Here is a 27,229-nt window from a genome sequence, read left to right as displayed (position 1 = left end):
TTAACCCACAGATTTTGGAAAAAAATTCAAAAATATGAAAATCTGGTTTTAGTGTATAGTTTCATCGAGCACTAACATAAGATGATGTTCAAAGAGTTTAGAACCTCTGTTGTCTTCGTTTCTCTAGATAATGAAGATTTTATAATGGTAATTACACTTAATATAGGCAATATATAAATTTTAGTAAATAAATATTAAAAAAATTAGAATGATTTCCATATACCATGAAAGATAATTTAGAATACATTAATTCAGATGTCGAATGTGGTTTGAAAATTTAAACAAAAGTGAAGAGTATAAACTTCAGTATATAGAGCATTACGAAACTCATATTTTAGAAAGTGTTAACCCAGCGGATTTTGGAAAATTTTCAAAAAAAAGATAATCTGGTTTCAGTGTATAGTTTCATCGAGCACTAACATAGATGATGGTCAAAGATATTTAGAACCTCTGTTGTCTCCGTTTCTCTAGATAATGAAGAATTTATAATGGTCATTCCACTAATATAGGCAATATATGAAATTTTAGTAAAAAATAAAAATTAAAAAATTAGAATGATTCCTTTATACCATGAAGATCGTTTAGAATACATTAATTCAGATATCGAATGTGGTTTGAAAATTTTAAACAAAAGTGAAGAGATAAACTTCAGTATATAGAGCATTTACCGAAAACTCATTATGTTAGAAGGTGTTAACCCACAGATTTTGGAAAAATTTCAAAAAATGAAAATCTGGTTTTAGTGCATAGTTTCATCGAGCACTAACATAAGATGATGTTCAAAGAGTTTAGAACCTCTATTGCCTCCGTTTCTCTAGATAATGAAGATTTTATAATGGTAATTCCACTAATATAGGCAATATATGAAATTTTAGTAAAAATAACTATTAAAAATTAGAATGATTCCTATTTAGAATGACTGATAGTTTAGAATACATTAATTCAGATGTCGATTGTGGTTTGATTTTTGTTAAATAAGTGAAGAATGTAAACTTCAGTATATAGAGCATTAACCGAAAACTCATTATTTTAGAAGGGTTAACCCACGGTTTTGGAAAATTTTCAAAAAAATGAAAATCTGATTTTAGTGTATAGTTTCATCAAGCCTAACATAAGATGATGGTCAAAGAGTTTAGAACCTCTGTTGTCTACGTTTCTCTAGATAATGAAGATTTTATAATGGTAATTCCACTAAAATAGGCATATATGAAATTTTAGTAAAATAAATATTAAAAATTAGAATGATTACTATATACCATGAAAGATAGTTTAGAATACATTAATTCAGATGTCGAATGTGGTTTGAAAATTTAAAAAAAAAGTGAAGAGTAAAAACTTCAGTATATAGAGCATTTACCGAAAACTCATTATGTTGGAAGGTGGTAACCCACAGATTTTGGGAAAATTTCAAAAAAATGAAAAATCTCGTTTTAGTGCATAGTTTCATCGAGCACTAACATAAGATGATGTTCAAAGAGTTTAGAACCTCTTTGTCTTCGTTTCTCTAAATAATGAAGATTTTAAAAATGGTAATTCCACTAATATATGCAATATATGAAATTTAGTAAAATAAATATTAAAAAAATTAGAATGATTCCTATATAGCATGACTGATAGTTTATAATACATTAATTCAGATGTCGAATGTGGTTTGATTTTTTTTTAAATAAGTGAAGAATATAAACTTCAGTATATAGAGCATTTACCGAAACTCATTATTTTAGAAAGGGTTAACCCACGGATTTTGGAAAAATTTCAAAAAAATGAAAATTTGATTTTAGTGTATAGTTTCATCTAGCACTAACATAAGATGATGGTAAAAGAGTTTAGAACCTCATTTGTCTCCGTTCTAAACTTTTTGAACATCATCTTATTTGTTTAGAGGTTCTAAACTCTTTGAACATCATCTTATTAGTTTAGAAGGGTTAACCCACGGATTTTGGAAAATTTTCAAAAATAGGAAAATCTGATTTTAGTATATAGTTTCATCGAGCACTAACATAAGATGATGGTGAAAGAGTTTAGAACCTCTGTTATGTCCGTTTCTCTAGATAATGAAGATTTTATAATGGTAATTCCACTAATATAGGCAAAATATGAAATTTTAGTAAAATAAATATTAAAAAATTAGAATGATTCTTATATACCATGTAATATAGTTTATAATACATTAATTCAGATGTCAAATGTGGTTAGAAATTTTTAAACAAAAGTGAAGATTATAAACTTCATTATATAGAGCATATACCGAAAACTCATTATTTTAAAAGGTGTTAACCCACGGATTTTGGAAATTTTTCAAAAATATGAAAATCTGGTTTTAGTGTATAGTTTCAACGATCACTAACATAAGATGATGTTCCAAGAGTTTGGAACCTTTGTTGTCTCCGTTTCTCTAGATAATAAAGATTTTATAATGGTAATTACACTAATATAGGCAAAATATGAAATTTTAGTAAAATAAATATTAAAAAATAAGAATGATTCTTATATACCATGAACGATAGTTTAGAATACATTAATTCAGATGTCGAATGTCGTTTGAAAATTTTAAACAAAATTGAAGAGTATAAACTTCATTGTATAGAGCATATACCGAAAACTCATTATTTTAGAAGGTGTTAACCCACAGATTTTGGAAAAAAAATTCAAAAATATGAAAATCAGGTTTTAGTGTATAGTTTCATCGAGCACTAACATAAGATGATGTTCAAAGAGTTTAGAACCTCTGTTGTCTTCGTTTCTCTAGATAATAAAGATTTTATAATGGTAATTACACTAATATAGGCAATATATGAAATTTTAGTAAAATAAATATTAAAAAAATTAGAATGATTTCCATATACCATGAAAGATAATTTAGAATACATTAATTCAGATGTCGAATGTGGTTTGAAAATTTTAAACAAAAGTGAAGAGTATAAACTTCAGTATATAGAGCATTTACGAAAACTCATATTTTAGAAAGTGTTAACCCACGGATTTTGGAAAATTTTCAAAAAAAGATAATCTGGTTTCAGTGTATAGTTTCATCGAGCACTAACATAAGATGATGGTCAAAGATTTTAGAACCTCTGTTGTCTCCGTTTCTCTAGATAATGAAGAATTTATAATGGTCATTCCACTAATATAGGCAATATATGAAATTTTAGTAAAATAAAAATTAAAAAATTAGAATGATTCCTATATACCATGAAAGATCGTTTAGAATACATTAATTCAGATATCGAATGTGGTTTGAAAATTTTAAACAAAAGTGAAGAGTATAAACTTCAGTATATAGAGCATTTACCGAAAACTCATTATGTTAGAAGGTGTTAATCCACAGATTTTGGAAAATTTTCAAAAAATGAAAATCTGGTTTTAGTGCATAGTTTCATCGAGCACTAACATAAGATGATGTTCAAAGAGTTTAGAACCTCTGTTGCCTCCGTTTCTCTAGATAATGAAGATTTTATAATGGTAATTCCACTAATATAGGCAATATATGAAATTTTAGTAAAATAACTATTAAAAAATTAGAATGATTCCTATTTAGAATGACTGATAGTTTAGAATACATTAATTCAGATGTCGATTGTGGTTTGATTTTTGTTAAATAAGTGAAGAATGTAAACTTCAGTATATAGAGCATTTACCGAAAACTCATTATTTTAGAAGGGTTAACCCACGGATTTTGGAAAATTTTCAAAAAAATGAAAATCTGATTTTAGTGTATAGTTTCATCAAGCACTAACATAAGATGATGGTAAAAGAGTTTAGAACCTCTAAAAAAATGAAAATCTGATTTTAGTGCTTAGTTTCATCGAGCACTAACATAAGATGATGTTCAAAGAGTTTAGAACCTCTGTTGTCTCCGTTCTCTAAATAATGAAGATTTTAATGCTAATTCCACTAATCTAGGCAGTATATGAAATTTTAGTAAACTAAATATTAAAAAGTTAGAATGATTCTTATATACTATGAAAGATAGTTTAGAATACATTAATTCAGATGTCGAATGTGGTTTGAATTTTTAAACAAAAGTGAAGAGTATAAACTTCAGTATAAAGAGCATTTACCGAAAACTCATAATTATAGAAGGTGTTAACCCACGGATTTTGAAAAAAAAAAATCAAAAATATGAAAAGCCGGTTTTAGTGTATAGTTTCATCGAGCACTAACATAAGATGATGGTCAAAGAGAATAGAACCTTTGTTGTCTCTGTTTCTCTAGATAATGAAGATTTTATAATGGTAATTCCACTAATATTTGCAGTATATAGAATTTTAGTTAACTAAATATTAAAAAATTAGAAAGATTCCTATATACCATGAAAGATAGTTTAGAATACATTAATTCAGATGTCGAATGTGGTTTGAAATTTTTAAACAAAAGTGAAGAGTATAAACTTCAGTATATAGAGCATTTACCGAAAACTCATTATTTTAGAAGGGGTTAACTCATTATTTTAGAAGGAGTTAACCCACGGATTTTGGAAAAATTTCAAAAATATGAAAATCTGATTCTTGTGTATAGTTTCATCGAGCACCAACATAAGATGTTGGTCAAAGAGCTTAGAACATCTGTTGTCTCCTTTTCTCTAGATAATGAAGATTTTATAATGCTAATTCCACTAATCTAGACAGTATATGAAATTTTAGTAAAATAAATATTAAAAAATTAGAATGATATCTATATACCATGAAAGATAGTTTAGAATACATTAATTCAAATTTCGAATGTGGTTTGAAAATTTTAACTCAGCATAAGGAATTTACTTGAAACTCAATATATTCGTAGTGTAACCTACAAAATTTGAGAAAAAATCAAAAATATGAAAATATTTTTTTAATAAATATATGCTTTGTACTCTGACATAGGATAATGTTCAAAGAGGTTTAAAACCTTTATTTTCCGTTTATCTAAAGAATAGAGATTTCATAGAGGTTAGTCCACTAATTTAAACAACATATAAAGTTTTATTAAAAAAATTGTTAAAAAAATTAGAACGATGCCCATGTACCATGGAAGAAAGTTTATAATTGATTAATACAAATTTAAAATGCAGTTAGAAACTTTTCAACAAATTTAATGAGTATAAACTTCAGTGTATATATAAATTAACAAAAACAATTATATTTTCGTAGGGGTTAACCCACAAATTTTGAAAAAAAAATCAATAAATACGAAAATCTTATTTAAATGCATAGTTGCATCCCGTATTGACATAGGATGATGGTCAAAAAGGTTTGGAACCTTTGTTGTCTTTGTTTTTCTCTGGAATAAAATTATCATAGTTCTAATACCAATGATTTAGGCAGCATATGAAGTTTTACTAACTTAATTGTTATAAAATTAGAACGATGCCCCTGTACCATGAAAGAGAGTTTATCATACATTCATAAAAATGTATAAATTGATTAGAAAATTTTAAAAACATTAATAAGTATAAACTTAAAAATATAGATAATTTAACCTAAAACTCAATATTTTCGTAGTGGTTAACCCACATATTTGAGAATAATTCAAAAATATGACAATATTGTTTTATTGCATATTTGCATCATAAACTAACATAGGGTGTCAAGCATGTTTGGAACCTTTGTTGTTTCTGTTTCTTTAAAGAATATAGATTTCATAGTGGTTAATCCACTAATTTAAGCAGTATATTAAGTTTTATTAAAAACTGTTAAGAAATTAAAACGATAACTATATACCATGAATTTATGATACAATAAAAAAAATTAGAATGTAGTTAGAAATTTTAAAAAAAAATTAAAGAGTATTAACTCAGTATATAGAGAATTTACCTGAAATTTCAATATTTTTATAGTGTAACCTACAAAATTTGAGAAATTTTTCAAAAATGTGACAATATTTTTTTAATATATATATATGCATTGTACTCTGACATAGGATAATGTTCAAAGATGTTTTGGAACCTTTATTGTTTCCTTTTATCCAAAAGAATATAGATTTCATAGTGGTTAGTTCACTAATATATAAAGGTTTATTGAAACAATTATTAAAAAAAAATAAAACGATGCCCATGTACCATGGAAGAAATTTTATAATAGATTAATCAAATTTATAATGCATCTAGAAAATTTTAAACAACTTTAATGAGTATAAACTTGAGTATAAACTTCAGTATATAGAGAAATTAACAAAAAAAAATATTTTCGTGAGGATTAATCTGCAAATTTTGGAAAATATCAATGAATATGATAATCTTGTTTAAATTCATAGTTGCATCATGTATTGACATAGGATGATAGTCAAAGAGGTTTGAAACTTTTTTTGTCTCTCTTTTCCTCAAGAATAAAAACTTCATAAAGGTAAGTCCAATGATTTAGGCGGCATATTAAGTTTTACTAACTTAATTGTTAAAAATTAGAACAATGCCCATGTATCATGAAAGAGAGTTTAATAAAAAAGTATAAAGTTATTAGAAAATTTAAACAACACTAATGAGTATAAGCTTAAAAATAAAGGGCATCTAACCAAAAACTCAATATTTTCTTAGGGGTTAACCCACATATTTTTGAGAAAAAATCGAAGTATGACAATATTGTTTTGATGCATATTTGCATCATAAACTAACATAGGATAATGGACAAGGAGGTTTGGAAAAAAAATGTCGTTTCTCTAAAGAATAGAGATTTCATAGTGGTTAATCCACTAATTCAAGCAGTATATTAAGTTTTACTTAAAAATTGTTAAGAAATAAAACGATGACCATGTACCATCAAAGATAATTTATGATACAATAATAAAAATTTATAATGTAGTTAGAAATTATTTTAAAAATTATACAATTATAAATAATTAATAAAATATTTATATTTTTTTATTTTATGAATTATTTCTCAGAAATTTAAAAATCCTTATAAATAGTTTCATAAATCCAAAATAAGTGGTTCCATAACTCAAGTGATTCAATAATTTATACCATTTCGATGTAAAGTGGTTCTATAACACAACCAAAGAATTTAGAAAACCATTTCAATGTAAACTCCAATAATTGAATTTACAATAAAAAAATATTTTTAACAAAACATATATAACTATCATAACTACACAATTATATAATAATAAATAGATTTAGAAGAATTCACAAATGATTTTATAACATTTTATAAGTATTATAAATTAATTTACGAACGTTTATAACGATTAAATAAAAGTCGTATAAATGATATGTGAACTCTAATAAAATGACTTTGTAAGATAGAATGAAAAATAGTCTTAAATAATTTCAAAATATATATAAACGATTTATAAACCATCTACAGAATTTAAAAACATAAAAAGTTCTAATAATAATGCATTACATAGAAATATAATTTTTTGTATAAAAATGCACAACCATTATATTTATTTTTATAAATTATAGTAGTATTTTATATAATTATAAATTAAAAAAAATTGATAAAATAAACAAATTTAGGACATATTATATTTTCTTTTTATAATTCTACAATTAGTTACCATTATCCCTTATTTGTAATATTACATGTATTATATGGTAACTTTTATTAATGAGTTTGAGAATTTCTTTTTTATTTTTAGATCCAAATAAATAAATAATTAATAAAAATTATCAACCAATCAAATTATAATAAATTTTTGAAACTTCACTTATGAGTGACACATAAGAAAAATCACTTAAATGACTTCTCAATTAATATATAGGAGCATGTATAAATTAACAAGATTTATGATCCAAGTGGAATATGTGCATCAGTCAATGAATAATGACAACGTGACAAAACAAATAGTGACAAAGAACGGTTTAAATTTGTTGTTATGGTAAAGATGTGATAAATTAGTTTATTATATATTGAACTAGGTAGAGCTAAAGCTGTGATTAAGGGACATGTGTGTGGATGGGGAAAGAGACAATAGCGATGCCATGGTGGTAGACAGAGACAAATATCGAAGCTGATCTCATTATGGATCGTGGCTGTATATTCATTGGTCTCTGCCTCTTGTACGATATCACTAAGTGAAGTTTGCTTTTCAAAGTCTTATGAACTCGTTCATCATGGTCATGTGATCACCCTCTTTTTAAACTTTGTCAACTGGAAGTTTTCCTCTCCTATGATCACGGACTCTTGGTAATGGTCTTATGCAATGGACCCGGAATAATTAATGGCTGGGCCCAATAAAAACTAATAGTAGAGGATTTAATATGATTCCCCATCTGAATTGAATAGGTTAGATTGTTTAGATACATTGTTTAAAAGTCAGTGTGATTGGTTCTTGTGTATGGTGTCGCAATGATCATTGTAAAACTCTCTTAAGTATTGGAGAATCTAGACACAATAATGGTAATGTTAGTTAGGGCTTTTGTTTGTTCGTGACTCTATTATAGAGTAAAGTATGGAGTAAAGTTTGAGCAGTTTTACTTCATATTCAGTTTTACTTTATTTTGGAGGAAAAAATAAAGTTTTACAATAGAGATGTTCTTATACTAATGATGTGTCAGTTCATTGAAAATTTACTGTAATTTTGTTGTTTGTGTAACTGTTTTCTGCACTGTTCTAGAAACAAGTGTCCTATTCCTTGAAGAACCTACTGTTGTAGTAAATTTTATTCACATCTGTGAAATTCCCTTTTGAGCTTCTTTGCCTTCTCGCTAGTATGAATTCAACCGCTAGATATAGAAATAAGTAAAAACTATCACTCATCAACACTAACACTCGCGGTTTTTGGAGAGACAACAAAGTCATGATGAACGTGTGAAAAAGTTTCGCCATCAGAGCCCTGAACTTCAGTTGTTTAAAGATTGTGACCATTGGATTCATGAACATGATAAGTCAACAATTTTGTATGTAGAGAAGCTGGTATATATTGGCTTCGTTGAAAAACATGGACTCTTAAACCAAAAAGGCAAAAGCCGTCATTGGTTCGGTCGGCTGCGTCTGGGGTCCAATGGTAAGTGTTAGACAAAGAGACAAAGATCAGATCATGTCCAAAAGTTCTGATGGGTCAAATTTAAGTGTCAACGTGTATACACTGAGAATGACACTTTGCCGATGCTATAAGAAAAAGACCACTCCTCCATAACGTAGGGGGGGCGTTTTCGGTATTGATATATGATAGTACTTGTTATTACAAAAGGGATCCCAAATATGGCAAAACATATCGACATGCCTAAAGATTCAATGAGTTAAATGTTAATGCACAAAAAACATTAATTAAATTTGTTAGGCGGACAGAGTCCATTAGTTATCAAGATTGAAAAGCTACTTTTGACAGATAAGAAAAATTTATACAGCAAAAATGAATATCAGATTTTAAAACTGTATAAATACAAATATAATTTATTTATTCATATGATCTTAAAATGTGTATTTATCTCAATTGTATCTAAACTATTAAAACTGAAGTACAAATAGTAATTAGGGCTGAGTTTTCCTCAATAATTACAATAGAATGCCATTAAAATTAAAACACTGTCGTATCACCTCCTTACTAAACGTGCTTAAACCTGCGACTTTGCCCAAAATGATAACGGCGGCTTTCTTCGAGCTCTCCCCAGCTATAACACCAGCCTCTCTCTCTCTCTCTCTCTCTCTCTCTCTCTCTCTCTCTCTCTCTCTCTCTCTCTCTCTCTCTCTCTCTCTCTCTCTCTCTCTCTCTCTCTCTCTCTCTCTCTCTCTCTCTCTCTCTCTCTCTCTCTCTCTCTTTTTGTCTCTGAAATCGCAAAGTTGATTTATCTGTCTGTGATTTGGGGTTTTGAAGATGATCCAAAGCAGATGGAGATCCAAAGCAGCTGGAGATCCTTATTGTACTTTGTTTGTGGGTCGTATCTCCTCTGATCTGGATCGAGGAGATTCTTCGTGAGGTAGGATTATGTGTTGTTTACGTGGAGTTACACTCTTTCGTTGTTCGAGTGACAAAGGTTTTTTCTTTACAGGTTATGAGTAAATACGGAAAAATTTAAGAGCTTGCGGTTGGTCAGACACATTGGTAAAGGCTTTGCAATTGCTTTGCTTTATGATCTTACTTATGTTGGTTTGTACACATGTTGTCTTAGCATAATTGTGTTGATTATACATTATGTTATTACGTTTTGTTTAGTGAGGGTGCTTTACGAGGATATGCTTTTGTGGAGTACGAGATCGAGAAGGAGATGCGACGTGCTTACGAGGTACTACAGTGACGCTAACTTTTTTTTTTGTTCTTTAAAGCTGTTTGAAATATATATTTTCTATTTCAACAGTGGAGTTTAGTTGTCGGATAGAAATATTCCTTTGTTGCGGTTTTTTACAGGGTGCTCATCATTCCTTTATTGATGGTCGAGAGATTGTTGTTGATTATAATATGCAGCAATTGATGCCTGGATGGATGATTAGGTGAGTGCCATTCTCTTACTATCCCCCTAAGAGCTAAATCTTCATCATCCCTTAGATTAATCTTTTCTCTTCTCTGGAAAAAGGAAGTGGACTTGGTGCAGACTATTGTTATGAACCTTCAAAATCATGTTTAACTGTGCATTATGTGTGTTATAATATTAGACGGCTGATTCCTTATAAAGATTTGAAAAAGCTTGGGATCCAGCTTTCACCAGAGGGAAGATACATGTCACGTACTCAGGTCTACTACCATTTCTTTATCTTGATTAATATGTTATCTCTGTTTTTTCTTGAACATTTTATCTCTGGATCATATATATATAATAATTAATATATATAAGTATATAAGTTTTTTCGGATACATTTTGATATCCAAAATACTTCGGTTCGAATTGGTTATTGTTTCGGTTGTCTAAATATCAAAATTTCGAATAATTTGGATATTTAATCAATTTTGGTTCGGTTTGGTATTACTTTTTCGGATCGTGATCTGTTCGATTCTTCAGTTTGAATTTTTTGTCCAGCTTTAATATTGACATGAAAAATAAATAATAATATTTTTTTGAAATATACACCCGCACGGGTGTGCGGGTCAAAATCTAGTTTTCTTTTGAAGTGGTCTTGCTTTTTTTTATTCGCGTTTGTTCACGATACATTTTTTTTTGTTCACGATACATTATCAACACTATGCAAGCAAACACTTCTTTTTTGGCATCTTTAACGGAGGCTTGGCTTGAGTTTGCATGTGTTGTAGCATCTCCCTAATCTCTATTTAGAACGTTATAGAAGCACGAGTATAATTAAAAATCATCAAAACGCGGTGTAAGTGTAAGAGGTGAGAAAGTGGTGGGTGGTCCTTGAGCCTTGAAGGAATCAAAGAAAACATCTCATACCTGACCCCGATTATTATGCCACCTTCTCTCTCACGTCTCCATCAGTTCTAGTTGTCATCTCTCTTTTTCTTGAGGTTCACCTCTTCAAACGTGTCATCTCTTTAATGGCCTTTCATCTTATACTTGTTTACATGAGCTGTCTGTAATCCCCATTTTTAGCCATAAACACATCATATTTTTCTAACATGGCCATCAACCATCACTTAAGAGTGCTATCAACATTTCCACAACAACAAATTATAATCTGCGTCTTATTTCTTCGTCCTAATAGGCTAATAAGTTGGATCTTCATTCCATAGTATTAGCTAATTTCATACAACATAAATCATAGTTGATCATTGCAAAATATATAATTTTGAAGCGTGTATAAAGTCGCCTTTGATGTAATTGAAAAAGTCGCCGTTTATTCGTCCTCAATAGCGTTTTTAATGGTTAACATGCAAAAATGGATAAGATTCAATCTATTGCATCACGAATGATCAGAGACTTTAATTACTATATAAAATTCTTGCTCTGACACCTATTACTCAATATATAGACGTAGTTCCGATAAATTACGAGTTGATTCCATAACTTATGCTAGTTAATCAATTGCTCTAGTTTTGTTAGCATTCATAGGTCACCACTAGAAAATATCACGTTCTTGTTTGGCCTTTGGCGGAAGCTATCACGTTATTACTAAGTCGACGAAATAGACAAATTATGATATATGCACTCATTTTGTTTAAAGGTAGGACACACGAAAGTCATTTTTAACTTATTATCACTTTATATGAAATTTTAAATTTCCATTAAAGAGAAAATAATAGGCTGTTCGAGAAAAAACTAAATTCAGATAAAGAGGTTCTCACATGCGACGCACTTCGAACAAAAGAGTCGGGCCGTAGGGTCTCCATGCACATGCCTTCTCGTAGACATTTATACTTTATTTTCGTTATCATTTTTGGCATATAGCTCATGATCATATCGAAATAAATTTTCTTAACCAATATATTGAAATTTCTAATGGGTGAACGAGCCGTTGATTTTATTCTCCGCTTTTCTCTTGCAGAAAATATATCTTGAGATTTTAATTTTAAAGATAAACTAGATCAATGACCCATACTTAAAAGCGTGGATATATTTTTTTGTTTATACATTTTTAAAAATATAATTTTATATTTGTGTTTTTAGTCCTATTTATATTTTTTATATAATATTTTTTTAAGTAATTAATAAATTTTTTTAATAATTTTATTAAAATAGTTAGACCTCACTTATATCAAAATGTTGTTTAATAGAATAGATTTACACCCAAACTTATGAAATAACAGCAAAACACTTATAACAACTACAAAATACGCAATGTTTCGTCCAATTGGTAATTAATTTTGACTTTGGTTTAAATGGCAAATAGATTAAAAACAATGACACATTGGGATATAATAATTTTGTAAAAAAAAATTAATCAAACAAATACTATTGCACACCATTGGCTCATGCACTCGGCTATTAGGCAGAGCTGAGATTATCAGACAGAATTTTTGATAGAGCTGTCATGGCTCGGACTTGCATTTCCAGCGCCGCTATGTAATCTGCCGTCTCGTCCAAAAGCTCCGGCAACGCCGTTCTCCCGCAACCTGGCACTAAACCACCCAAAACTCTGACCCGATTTCCAGCAACCGACAACTTCCTTCTCCTCATCCCTCCACCTCTTTGGACCGCCGACGCCGGCTTAGTATTCTTGTGTCGCCGCTGACTCCTCCCAAGTCGACTCACCAAAATGGCTCGACTCCACCGAGTTGTACCACGAGCCGTAGCCGCTAGCACTTTGTCGGCCGTGTCTCGAACCGTTGTGCTCCGCGGCGTTCGCTGGAGAGCGTCGTAAAGCTTCAGGGAATAAACCTTCTGCGCAGCCATGCCTGTCCATCTCTGACTAATATGGCTTGCTGGGCCCTCTGAACTTCTTCTTGATCGACGAAGAGCCTCCTGTAGCTTCGGAGCGAAAACTCTTTGACCTCTTTGAGCCCTTACCAATCTCCGGCTAAAAGGAACTGTATCAGTCCCTTCTAGCTCCGACGACGTCGATGGATTCGTTCCAGACATTCACAAGAACTCTTGAGAACACCACAAAAGAAAGTTATTGATGTTTTTTTTTCTTTTGTTCAAGAAAGTATATATTATGGAACCGTCGGAGAAATAAGCCGAGCTCTTTCTTATTTTGATAATAATTCAGAGTTGTTGAAGGGATCTCTATATATAATAAACATTTGAGAGAGGCCATTCTTAATGCAATTATATTTATATATTTTATTTGTTTATTTTCTTTTGTCTTTTTCAAATTAAATACCATAATTCAGATCTCTTTTTCTTGAATCATTCTACCTCTAATTTCACGTTGGTCAATTATGGTTTTACCTGATGAATGCAAAATCAGTTTCATATACTAAAAACCAATACATTTCTAGGTTGAAAAGATCTTTTTGTATTTGTTTGACGGCTGACAAAAATATCAATACGCATTGTGATATTAGATATTTTTACACAAGACTAAACATTTATGCTTTTTACATACCTATTTATGATGGTGAGCGGCGTAAATTTGTATTATGACGTGGATTTATATTTTGTAGAATTTTAGTTACAAAAAGACAACATTGGCGATGGGATATTGGAGGAGGAGGAATTTTGCGAAGGAGGTGTGGAGCTATGCCCCTTGGTCTACCTCAGCTTCCCCAGTACAGCAGACTTCCTTTGCAGACTCTCTCCAATCGTCGTACTACTGGACTGTCTTGCCGCCTTATGGTATAACTGGAAACGTTTTCCCTTGGATTTGCTGGTATCTCTGGACTGCAAGGAACAAGCTCATCTTCGAGGCCCGATCTACTTCAGCTCAGGAGATCATCACTCAAGCCATCTGCGCCATGAAAGAATGGGAACTTGCCAACCCCAAGCGCTCCACTGTTACTCCAATGACTCCGATTGCCCTCTTACAGACGAGATCCACCGCTCTCCCACCGGAGACGATCTACTGCAACACCGATGCGGCCTGGAGAGCCGATCATAAATCAGCAGGCTTAGCCTGGATCTTCACAGACTCGACTGCTACTGAGATCTCTCGATCCTCCTCAGCCCAAGACCGAGTCTCATCGCCCTGCATGGCCGAAGCCTTAGCGATTCGCGAAGCTCTACTACAAGCGGCCTCCCTCAACATCACTCACATCTGTCTCCGAACAGATTCGCAAGTGCTCACCAAAGCAATCAACAGGAGATCATCGACGATGGAACTCTTCGGTTTACTGTCCGACATCGACTCCCTTATCTTCTCCTCTGCTTCTCCTTTCATCTTCTGTAGTGTCGTCTTTGTTTCCCGTGAAGCCAATGGGCCAGCGGACCTCTTGGCAAAAGCCCAACTAAACTCTTATTTGGGTGTAAACTTTTAGGTTTTTAAGCCCATATTTTAATTAATGAAATTTCTGGTTGAACAAAAAAAAAAAGGGATATTGGAGGAGTTTTTATTTTTATATAATAGTGTGGAGAGCAATGATTGGTAGCAATATAACCAATAGATAGGAACACGTAGCTATAAAACAAAATTTAACATAAAGAAACAACAACAATTTGGAAAAGAATAGGAAAAGAAGAAGATGCATGTGATGTTGTTTTCTTTCACGACCTCCTCACCTTAGGTTTAGTGTTGTGGCTATTTATCATCCACAAAATTTTCGCTCACGATTTCTCTATATTTGAATTTGATTCGTTTCGATGTTTGGTGTTTTGTGAAACATATAACATGTTTTTTATTATTTTCTCTTTTTTTGGAAAATAAATAATTTTATTAGGTTAATTTTTTCGAAAACATGAAATTTTGATTTGGATTGCACTTGTCAATCGGTGTATAAAGAGAAAGACGAATTGTATATATGCCTACTAGATAACATAATATTAATTCTTAAAATGTATATTTTATATCCGGCCATATGAAGAAATTTATCATGCTACAACAAAAGAGGACACACATAACTCTCTAGTAGAATGCCGACCATGCATTTGGTTTGTTTTACCCCTCCTACCAGCTCATTACCACCAATGGCGAAATAACGTGCTAACCTTATAATGTGTACTAGATTTTGACCCGTGCGTCCGCACGGGTATTCTATTTAGTTTTTATATTTTTTATTTCTTTTTAATATGTTTTAATATATTTACTAACTATTTAGCATGGAAAGTTATTTTTTTATTTTTATCAAATTAATTAAAACATACTTTTCACCTTTTTGTTCACAAATATGTGTGCTAATTTATTTATAATATTATGGATTACTAATTGTTTTTTTATTTTTTAATCTGTAAGAACTATTAGTACTACTTACTTAGTATATGTACTAATTATTTTAAATAATAATTGGAAAAAAATAAAAAATGGTATATTCAAAAACCAAAATATTTCCATGCTAAATAAAAAACGATATCTAATCATATAACGTAAAATTCACTAATACTATAAAATAAATAAATTTATTAATTTTTTGGTATAAAACTGAATAAATAAAAAATCAACAGTATATAAACCGAACCAAACTAAAGTAAATATGGTCCTAGTATGGTAGCTATTTTTATAGACCAAAATACCCAAAAACCCGAAACCGAACAAATGGTTGGATTGAACATCTAGATGCAAGCCTAGAGAAATATAATGTAATACTCCATTTTTAAAGAAATCCCTCCTAATACACTAATATCTACCTTAATAAATGATTGTCAAATTTTTAGGAATCTTTTGATGAGATAATTAAGGTTCATTTATTTTCAAATAATTACCAATACGTTGATTTTAAATATTGTTAATGTTAGATATATTAGCAATTTATATCTGAAAAATAAAATTTGACAAAAAAAAATATCTGAAAAATAAAATTAATTACTAACTGGAACAAAATTCATCACGTGTGATAGCCAAGTAAGACCTCATTATAATTAAATTAACCAAACATTTTAATTAAAGAAACAAAAACTCATTTAAACCTAGTGGCAATCTCTTAATTTTTTTGTGGAAAACTAAGGGATAAGTACTATTTTTACTTTCCTTTTAATAGTTTAGATATTTACCGCATAAGTTTATAAGGAGTAGATTATTAATAATTGAATATTTTCTTATAACTATTACATCTAAATTTTTTTATGTGCTAAATAATTTATACTATATGATTTGTGTATGGATTTTTGTGTTTTTATTATTAAAAATAATTTAAATTTACGATATGATTTATGGATTTTGTATTTAGATTAGTAAACATAAGTTAAATTAACATATGATTTTGGTTTTAGTATACGATTTTAGTATGGATTTTTGTATTTCAGAAGTGCTTTAAATTTACATATATAATGTAACCAAAGGAACATTTTAATTGCTATTATAAAAAAATGAATTCATTAAATAATAAGTTTTCTCTTATCCAAATTATCATCACTTTACATTTTCAATGATCCTTATCTGCACACACGTTGAAATATTTTTTTTAAAAAATGAAAGATTGCAATCTTTTAATTTGATGTAATAGCTAAATATTAGGAAACTCACTTGAGATTTTTAAGGAAAGTTCTATATATTATTTTTTTGTAAATTTTTTTGTTAATTAAAAATAGAGTGGCATTCACTTGTAATTATTGAACAAAACTAAAGGTTATTTCTTTTTTGTACTTCAATTTTAATAGTTTAGATTTATTAATTTTTTGGTATAAAACTGAATAAATAAAAAATCAACAGTATATAAACCGAACCAAACTAAAGTAAATATGGTCCTAGTATGGTAGCTATTTTTATAAACCAAAATACCCAAAAACCCGAAACCGAACAAATGGTTGGATTGAACATCTAAATGCAAGCCTAGAGAATAAATATAATGTAATACTCCATTTTTAAAGAAATCCCTCATAATACACTAATACCTACCTTAATAAATGATTGTCAAATTTTTAGGAATCTTTTGATGAGATAATTAAGGTTCATTTATTTTCAAATAATTACCAATACGTTGATTTTAAATATTGTTATTGTTAGATATATTAGCAATTTATATCTGAAAAATAAAATTTGACAAAAAAAATATCTGAAAAATAAAATTAATTACTAACTGGAACAAAATTCATCACGTGTGACAGCCAAGTAAGACCTCATAATGGGTTACAATTAAATTAACCAAACATTTTAATTAAAGAAACAAAAACTCATTTAAACCTAGTGGCAATCTCTTAAATTTTTTGTGGAAAACTAAGGGATAAGTACTATTTTTACTTTCTTTTTAATAGTTTAGATATTTACCGCATAAGTTTATAAGGAGTAGATTATTAATAATTGAATATTTTCTTGTAACTATTACATCTAAATTTTTTTATGTGCTAAATAATTTATACTATATGATTTTAGTATGGATTTTGTGTTTTTATTATTAAAAATAATTTAAATTTATGATATGATTTATGGATTTTTGTATTTAGATTAGTAAACATAAATTAAATTAACATATGATTTTGGTTTTAGTATACGATTTTAGTATGGATTTTTGTATTTCAGAAGTGCTTTAAATTTACATATATAATGTAACCAAAGGAACATTTTAATTGCTATTTTAAAAAAACGAATTCATTAAATAATAAGTTTTCTTTTATCCAAATTATCATCACTTTACATTTTCAATGATCCTTACATTTACATTAAATATTTTTTTAAAGAAATGAAAGATTGCAATCTTTTAATTTGATGTAACTAAATATTAGGAAACTCATTTGAGATTTTTAAGGAAAGTTCTATATATTATTTTTTTGTAAATTTTTTTGTTAACTAAAAATAGAGTGGCATTCACTTGTAATTATTGAACAAAACTAAGGGTTATTTCTTTTTTGTACTTCAATTTTAATAGTTTAGATAAATACTCAAAATAGTACTAGTCTTCTCGGCGTGCCATGCCATGTACTCGTAAAATTTCTTAAGTTTTTATATTACAATAGGTTTATAACCATAGGTACAAAACAAAAATTTTTAAATGAACAAACAAGAAAACATTCTAAGAAAAGAGTTGGTCTTGTCGAATTTGGGCAAAATACAGGGAAAATTTAGTCGGCAGATGTATGTACGTAATTGAAGCTGTTAACTAAAACTAAAACGGAATTAAGAAACAAAAGTATCTAATTTAGTTTAAAAAAAACAAAAGTATCTAATTTGCAATACAAATGTCGGGTGTTTAGCATTAAAAGGTGAGTCATGACAGAGAGATTTGCCTCCTTGCGTCAGACACGCTTTGATATAATCTTCTTAATTTTCCCCTTTTTGTTTGTTTATTATTCTCAAATCAAATGATTAGTTGTTATCCTCATTGATTTTTTGTTATACTTATCCCCCATTCCAAACAAATATGTATATTAGTACTAATGATGACAATGATTTATTTCAAGACAAAAGAAAAAGAACTGCTATCAGACCTGTTTCATTTAAAACTGAAAACAAGTGTCAACATAAAGCCCATGATAATTTGGCCCAAACTCTAACCGGTCCGGTATGGTTTTTTCGACAATAAAAACACGAACATACATACAAAGACACGAAGTCGTCACTGTATTTCCATTTTGGGGGTTTCCCTTTTTTTTCTTTTTCAAATTTCCTTTAATACCTTGTATCTCAGGCAACAAACCCTAAATTCCCGAGAGCTTGACTACTCAAGATCATCCTCCTCTCTCCCGTCATGCTGAAGCTTCTCACTTCAACCGCTTACGGTGGCCATCACGTAAACTCGATTAAGAGTCCACTGTTCAAGACACTGAGTCAGCTAACCGGATTAAACCGGAGTTCACACGAATTGGCAGCTAAGTTGGATTCCGAAGTCTCACACACTAAATCGTCGTCAGGGGTTGTCTCAAAGACCCCTAACCTCGAAGATTATCAAACGGTTTGTAGAAATTTCACTTAAAGTTCACTTTTTTTTTTTAATCTTTAGTGCACATTGCTAGTTTCATAGTCATGTAAAGGTATAAACTTTGATAGCTTTATGCTGTTTAATCTCAGGTTATAGCATTGCCGGTGCTTAACAAGCCTCTCTTTCCTGGGTTTTGCGTGCCAATCTATGTCAAAGTATGTTTACTTTAACCTATTATATACTATGTACCGCCTTTTTTATTGTATTGAGAGCTTTTCTTTGGTGTAGGATCCTAAGTTACTTGCAGCTTTACAAGAGAGCCAAGCTCCATATGCAGGGGTTTTCCTTTTGAAGGATGATGACGCTGCCTCAACTGATTCATATTCTTCTTCTACCTTTGAAACGGACAATGTTCTTGACAAGTTGAAAGGCAAAGAGTTGTTTAACCGTCTTCATAAATTTGGTACACTTGTTGAGGTATCTATCCCCCTTTCCTTGCTTGCTGCCGGGATGTTGGTTTAACCATTGCCAACTTTTTTTTTTCAGATTTCAAGTATCAAAGGTAAGCATGTCAGCTTTACTGGCCGCAGACGTCTTTGTATAACAGACATGGTAAGCTAATGGAGAAGTAGGCTTTCACTAAAAAAAAAAGGATTGAAGTTCATGAAAGTTACAAGATTTTGGAGAAAAACGTGTGCTTTGTGTGTTTTACAGGTGAGTGAAGATCCTCTATTCGTCAAGGTTGACCATATAAAGGTTTGTTTCTGTTCCAAGCCTTTTTTCCTTTTATTACACAAGCAGAGAGAACCATATCAAAAGGTTTGTTTCCTTGTAGGATAATCCTTACGACAAGGACGATGATGTCATTAAGGCAACCTACTATGAAGTTATGTCAACGCTTAGGAGTTTCTTACAGACAAGTTCACACTGGAGAAATCAAGCTCAGGACTATACTCAGGCATCGCTCTCTTTATATTTTGGCACTGTTTGCGGTTGAAAAAAAGATATATATATATATATCAGAATTGTTACACTATCTTAGTACATTTCTTTTGTGAAATTATATAGCGTATAGCTGACTTTAGTTATCAACATTTAGCGGATTTTGGAGTCGGTATCTCTGGCGCTAACAAACATCAACATCAGGAGGTTCTTGAAGAACTGGATGTAAGTATTTTTTACCAAAACAAGTCTATTACTGTTCCATTGAGACAGCTTCTCATGTTGTTGGTATCTTTTGTTCCAGGTTCATAAACGTCTAATGTTGTCGCTAGAATTGTTGAAAAAAGAAGTGGAAATCAACAAGATCCAGGTACTTACTTCCATGCTTTCATTTTTTTTCTGTTTGATCTAGAGAAATGATAATCCTCGTCTCTTTTGGTTTTGTTTCTAGGCATCCGTAGCAAAAACTGTTGAAGACAAATTTAGTGGTGCGCGACGACGTGTCTTTCTAAACGAGCAGCTCACTAGTATTAAAAAGGTTTTAATTTTTCATCTCGCCTCCTCTCAAGTCATATGGATTCTCTTTAGTATCATTGGTTTGATGACTTTGGAGTGTTTGTTCCAATGCAGGAGCTTGGTGTGGTGGAGGAGACAGATAGAAAATCTTCACTCTCTGGTTAATTAGTACAAAGTTATAGTTTTACTAGTATTGCACCAATGTAAAAAAAAAATCATTGACTGTTGTATTTAATTTCTGCAGAAAAGTATACAAAAAGGATTGACCTTAACAAAGACAAGATTCCAAATCATGTACTAGAAGTCATAGAAGAAGAGCTTGCAAAACTCCACGTCACAAAAACCAGTTCAAGCGAATTCAAGGTGACTCTTAATTACCTTGATTGGTTGACCGTGCTGCCCTGGGGAAACCTCAGGTTTGTTTCTTCTTCTTCTTTTTTTTTTGACTGATTGAAAAGAGTCTCTCACTTGTACAATTCATATCCAATATTTTGTGATTAATTGCAGTGATGAGAACTTTGATGTCTTAAGAGCAGAAAAGATTCTTGAGGAGGATCATTACGGTTTATCTGATGTAAAAGAAAGAATACTAGAGTTTATAGCTGTGGGAAGTCTTAGAGGCACTTCAAAAGGTGCCAAAAAAAAATTCTGATTCACTCTTTTCTCAATTTGATGAAAAAGATGTTGAAACTGAATGTTTTTAAGTTAAAAATGGTGTTCAAACAGGGAAGATCATATGTCTCTCAGGCCCTCCTGGAGTGGAAAAACTAGCATTGGCCGGTCTATAGCACGTGCTCTTGACCGCAAGTTTTACCGGTTCTCTGTTGGTGGACTAACTGATGTTCACGAGATTAATGTAATATAACTACTGCATGAAAAACAAAAAATTTAATAGTTTAAATTCTATTAAGCATAGGTTTATTATATAATAATCATCTATACTTTCATGCACTGTTTAGGGGCATCGTCGAACATACGTTGGTGCCATGCCTGGAAAGATTGTACAGTGTCTAAAAACTGTGGGAACTGAAAATCCTCTTATTCTTATCGATGAGATTGATAAGGTAAGCTCTCCTTGACTTTTGCTTCTCTTTTGTTGATAGTATACTGCAATCAATCATTGTCTATATTGGTTCTTCCTTGGCAGCTTGGAAAGAAACACTCTGACGACCCAGCCAGTGCATTGCTGGAGGTTATGGATCCAGAGCAGAATGCAAACTTTCGAGACCACTATCTTGATGTTACTATTGACTTGTCCAAGGTTTTGTTTGTCTGCACAGCGAATGTGACAGATAAGATTCCGAAACCTCTGCTAGATAGAATGGAGGTGATTCATCTCGCAGGGTATGTTACTGATGAGAAGATGCATATTGCTAGAGACTATTTGGTGAAAGCCACATGCGTTGACTGTGGCATCAAGCCTGAACAGGTCTTTTTAACTCTTACTCTTAATTACCTATTAGTCCTCAGTGCCATTTACTCAAGTTGTTTTCTACTCTTTACCAGGTTGATGTGACCGATGCAGCTCTTCTTTCGTTGATAGAAAATTACTGCAGAGAAGCTGGAGTTAGAAATCTCCAGAAACATATTGAGAAGATTTATCGTAAGGTATGTTACCCTACAAAGTTGACTGAACATTCCATTACTTGAGTCTCAAGAAATATAAAACCATTTTGACTTCTTTGGCAGATTGCTCTTAAACTAGTACGCCAAAAAGCATCAGTTTCGGTTGAAGATACTAAACCTTTGGCCAAGACAGATTCGGAATCCTTAGAATCAATAGAAACAAAGACTAAGCAGAGGGGAGTGGTAGCAGAAACGGTTGAAAAGATTTATCGTAAGGTAGGTCAACAAGTTCCAAACACTTTACTTGAGTCTCAAGAATCTAAAATCATTTTGACTTCTTTGGCAGATTGCTCATAAACTAGTACGCCTAAAAGCATCAGAATCCACTGTGTTGACAGATGAGTCAGCAACAAAGACTGAGCAGAAGAGAGTGGTAGCTGAAACGGTTGAAAAGGTTATGGTCGAAGAATCAAACCTTGTGGATTATGTTGGCAAACCTGTGTTCCGCGCAGACAAGATCTACGAACAGACACCAGTCGAGTTGTTATGGGTCTAGTTGCGTCATCAATGGGTGGATCAACGTCTTACATAGAGACAACCTTTGTGGAAGAAGCAGAACGTAAAGGCTGTCTTCGTACAACAGGCCAGCTCGGGAACGTGATGAAAGAAAGCGCACAGATAGCTCACACGGTCGCTAGGAAGATCATGCTGGAGAAAGAACCTGAGAACCTCTTCTTTGCCAACTCCAAGCTCCATCTACATGTTCCTGCAGGAGCCACACCAAAAGACGGTCCAAGCGGCGGCTGCACAATGATCACTTCATTGCTATCACTTGCCATGAAGAAGCATGTTAGAAAGGATCTTGCAATGACTGGAGAAGTCACTTTGACCGGTAGGATTCTTCCAATAGGCGGTGTAAGTCACATATATCTTACATGTTAATTACTATATTTTTTCAGCTTTCATGTTGATTCACTTAAAGAATGTCTCTCTCACAGGTTAAGCAGAAGACTATAGCTGCGAGAAGGAGTCAAGTGAAGATGATAATTTTTCCAGAGGCTAACCGTAGAGATTTTGATGAGCTCCCAGGAAACGTGAAAGAAGGGCTAGATGTTCATTTTGTTGATGAGTATGAGCAGATTTTTGAGCTAGCCTTTGGGTATGACCGACCACTAGAAGAAGAAGTCTAACCCGCTTGGTATCTTTCCCTCTGTTGTTGTAACTTGTAATATGTCACGCTTTAGACCGATCTCATTTTAATCTCTTTTATTTTTCTTACATATAAATGTAATACTACCTACTAATTAGATTAAATTATTTTTGAGATTGGACTGCTTTTGAGTACAAATATAATCTCTAATCATGAAGCTTTTTGTTGTTAAATCAAAGATTTCAGAATCTCTTTTCGAACTTTACCACCAGTTTTTTTTGTGAAGTCTTTGAGATTTACACATAGAATGAAAAAAAAGTTAACCTTATTTGCTTGTCTTGTACGGCAGGATTTTGTGAAATCTTTGAGATGTGACATTTAATTGGATAAAAGATAACTTTAGAGCGTATTGTGAAGGTACAATCAAGATTTTTATCTCTGATTACATTTTCAAAGAGCATAGATCTTTCAAATTAATTAGTAAATTGTGGAAGGAAAGGGAGAACTTGATTTGTTTCCTGGATCCTAATTACACCCGGAATACAAACTCTAACAAAATTATCGTATATAAACAATTATAATTAAGAAAACGTGTATATATATTCTCTAAGCAAGGCAATATTTGTAATTTTAATTATTGGTAAATCTAATAAACTCTTGGTTTCAAATTTCAATATACTTAGATAATATTTAAGTATTTATCAACAAACTATTTGGTTGCAGTTTATTCAGTTAAAAATAATTATTATACATATATGTCCTTGACCAAAAAAAATCTAAATACATATAGATATATGAAAATCTATAAGGATATATGTAGCTAGGCAATATCTGAATACGCTGTGAGAAAGCTAAAACAGACAAAAGCCAAAACAAAACCTGAGAGGTGTTCTTGATATCATTGGATGATGAATATGGGAGAAGAATCTCAAGGTGGCCCTAGCCAATTAACTGCAGAGGTCTCTCTACTTTGATCTTCCTATTCATTATTAATATATATATATATATATATATATATATATGTTTCTATTTGGTTATTGCCGTCTCTTCATGTTTTATGATTTGTTATATCTCTGGTACTCTATCTTTGTTCTTCTGTGTGGCGTTTTCAGATATTTTATAATTTTTCATGATCTGGAAGACAATCAGGATTTAGGTTTTAAGTTATTACAATTGTTTTCTATTCTATTAGTGTTTTAATATCCACTCACAACAAAATTGTTTGTAACTGGTGATAGACTTTAAATTTCCCATGACAGATGGCTAAAAATCTCCTTGAGGAATTTCATGGAGCGACACCACTCTGGATTGGGGGTTTGGGAGACCCTGACACCCTGCTGATCCAAGAGGTAAACTTTTCTATGAACATGTTTGTAGTTTAGTCATCTTTATTGAATTTGATTTGCTGACTAATTTCCCAATAGGACTTTGAACGAGATTACTCTTGTATATCTTGTGTTTATATAATCATATTACAATTCAAAGATTATCTATATATAATCATGTTACAATTTAAAAGATTATCTATATGTTTCAATTAATAAGATTTAATTATTCGTAAGTATAACCATTTTGTAAACCACGTGTTAAATCTTACTTTTTAGTTTATTCATTATCTTTTTTTTTTTTTGATCAAAGTTTATTCATTATCTTCTTGCATATATTCTAGAAACTTAGAAACTTTGTTTTTATGGTATATTTGGCTTGCGTATTTATCTTTGTTTTTCATAAAACAATTCTATAAATTTGTTATTTACTCTCTATCTCTATTTTTTTCAGGGTCAATATCCACCTCTAAACTTGACTTACACACCAACTCTGGAACATTTCAACAAAATTGAATCCAAATTACAAGAAGAGAGGCAAAATCCACCCTATTCCACAGAGAACACAAAGACCTTAACGACTTATGAAACTCCTAAAAATATTGAAAAACAAAAGGCTATGAATTTCCAAATCTCCAAGATCATGATTGGTGAATGGACTCACAAGTCAGTCTACCCGGATGATCTTAAGGCCAAATTCTACTTTGCAAAGAAGAGACTTATGTGGGAGATTCTTGACGAAGATTCAAAACTTAAAAGAAAGATCGAGATCCAATGGTCTGATGTCTTATCTCTTAGAGCAAGTTATTCTCCACAAAATGAAACAGGAATCCTTGAAGTCGAGGTAGTATACAAGACTTGTTATACATCATATCTTTTACACATTCTATCTCAAATCTTGAGCTGTTTTTTTTTTTCAGTTGGGAAAATGTCCAACGTTCTTCATGGAGATTAATCCACAGAAAGGAAAACACACTCAATGGAAACAGTTGGATCAAGATTTCACCCTAGGTCAATCTGCTTCTAAATACAGGTTTCACATTCTCCATCTTTGACCCTTTTATTTTGTTCTAGTACCATATTGAAATCGATTTATTTACAGCCTCATGTTTTATATATAATAACAGGAGACATACACTTCATGTTTCCCCTAAAGATCTAAAATGGAACTTGGATAAGCTTGCGTCCGCCGATAGCTTCTGGTCAAAACTCGCCAAAGTCAATTTCCCAACGCTACCACAGTCTCTTTACTTCGATAATGGAAACAATAACAACAATGATAACAGCAACTTGTCTCCCTACGGACACTGCAGAACACTTGGCTTCAACGGCAATAGTGGCCTGTGTCATCAGTATCCTCAAGGTACTTAACTTTGAACCTTACGCAAACTATTTTAGAAAAATACTCTAGAATACCACTTAAACAACTAATACACGATCAGTTATAACCAAATGATTAATTAGATACATATTAAAATATTTAGATTGTAAATTATATAATAAATATATATTTTATATTTGATTTTAAGGTATAGTGATTAGAATTTATGATTTAGTATTTGAGGTATGGGGTATGAATCGTATGATAGAGTTTAGAGTAATTAAGTATTTATTTATATTGTTTAATGATTTCGAAGAACTTTGTTCTTTATGTGTTAATCTTTTTGTTATAAATTTTTAGTACTATATATGAGATTTGTGTGACATTTTATACGTCAGCATGTGTATTAAAATAACCCATTATTTTTATAGGACTTGTTCATGAGCCCGTGGAGGACGTAAACTTCAGCATGGCGACTGATTTCTGCGCGAATAATCAAATAAACCCATTTTTTCAAAGCAATCACCAGAATGAAACTACGAGTCAATTACCTGGGGTGCAAGTTACCCACCCATCATCTCAGCTGATGACCAACATGGGAAGGTCTATTAGCGGGTCACATTTTAACAATCCGATGATTCGAGACCAGGGCGAAACGAGTAACACAGGAGAGTTACGTACAAGTCAAGCATCTGCACAAGAGAGACAACCTAACTCGACGATATTTCCACATCCGAACGACTTCACAGTATCTGATATGGGACCGTATCTACGAGACATCTTAGCTCAAGAAGAAGCGATGCAGAACATGAAATGCATACGTCAGTTTCAGACCAACGGAGAATGTTATTGTAATCAATGCTTCAACAACACCAATGGTTCGCTGCCTCCTGATTCGTAGATATGATTCTGTATATCATTAGAGATTTGCTTCACCTTTCTCTGCTTCATCTTCCCTATAAGTTTTTCCTACGTTTTGTCTTTTTTTTCTAGTTTTTTTTTAGTACCCCTTTGCACAAAGTGTGGAACTTGAGGACTCTGTTTGGTTAAACACTTAAACCATATAACTTTGGCAGATTGTTCTTTTAGTGTGATGGTTTTTCTTTTTGAAAAATATGGAGATGAGTTTTGTACAATTTATTTAAACATTCCATGTATACATCAATACTATCCTCACCATTATCCATGTATTCTCTTTTGATCAATAAGTCAGTGTATCACCATACCATGCTCTTTAGTCATTTTAGTATGTGACTAAAGACAATTTACAAGGGTAAAAGA

The 27,229-nt window shown here is 31.4% G+C and overlaps 3 protein-coding genes and 1 pseudogene across 4 annotated transcripts; 3 read left to right on the top strand and 1 right to left on the bottom strand.

The window, feature by feature from the left end:
- Positions 1-12,538: 12,538 nt before the first annotated feature.
- LOC108859206 (transcription factor bHLH150) lies at positions 12,539-13,455 on the bottom strand. Its single transcript, XM_018633081.2, has one exon. It carries the CDS (start codon positions 13,322-13,324, stop codon positions 12,731-12,733), a length of 594 nt encoding a protein of 197 aa, XP_018488583.1. The 5' UTR covers positions 13,325-13,455; the 3' UTR covers positions 12,539-12,730.
- A 426-nt stretch (positions 13,456-13,881) lies between these two features.
- Positions 13,882-14,661, top strand: LOC108857911 (uncharacterized). The gene has a single exon (XM_018631920.2). The coding sequence runs from the start codon at positions 13,882-13,884 to the stop codon at positions 14,659-14,661; it is 780 nt and encodes a 259-aa protein (XP_018487422.1).
- A 4,173-nt stretch (positions 14,662-18,834) lies between these two features.
- On the top strand, positions 18,835-23,394 carry LOC108857910 (lon protease homolog 4, chloroplastic/mitochondrial-like; annotated as a pseudogene).
- Positions 23,395-24,088: 694 nt separating this feature from the next.
- Positions 24,089-27,004, top strand: LOC108860800 (uncharacterized). Of its 2 annotated transcripts, none has more exons than XM_018634651.2 (6): positions 24,089-24,261; positions 24,562-24,651; positions 25,082-25,471; positions 25,548-25,660; positions 25,755-25,990; positions 26,380-27,004. In XM_018634651.2, exons 1-6 carry the CDS (start codon positions 24,208-24,210, stop codon positions 26,847-26,849), a joined length of 1,353 nt encoding a protein of 450 aa, XP_018490153.1. In that variant the 5' UTR covers positions 24,089-24,207; the 3' UTR covers positions 26,850-27,004. The 2 variants fall into 2 exon arrangements, with proteins under 2 accessions (XP_018490153.1, XP_056866551.1); XM_057010571.1 differs by lacking the exon at positions 24,089-24,261 and adding an exon at positions 24,406-24,458.
- The last annotated feature ends 225 nt before the right edge of the window (positions 27,005-27,229 follow it).

This window comes from Raphanus sativus, chromosome 5 (assembly GCF_000801105.2).
Source record: "Raphanus sativus cultivar WK10039 chromosome 5, ASM80110v3, whole genome shotgun sequence".
Classification (NCBI taxonomy): domain Eukaryota; kingdom Viridiplantae; phylum Streptophyta; class Magnoliopsida; order Brassicales; family Brassicaceae; genus Raphanus; species Raphanus sativus.
Note: the sequence above shows the minus strand (reverse complement) of the source record. Positions and strands in the feature narration are given on the sequence as shown.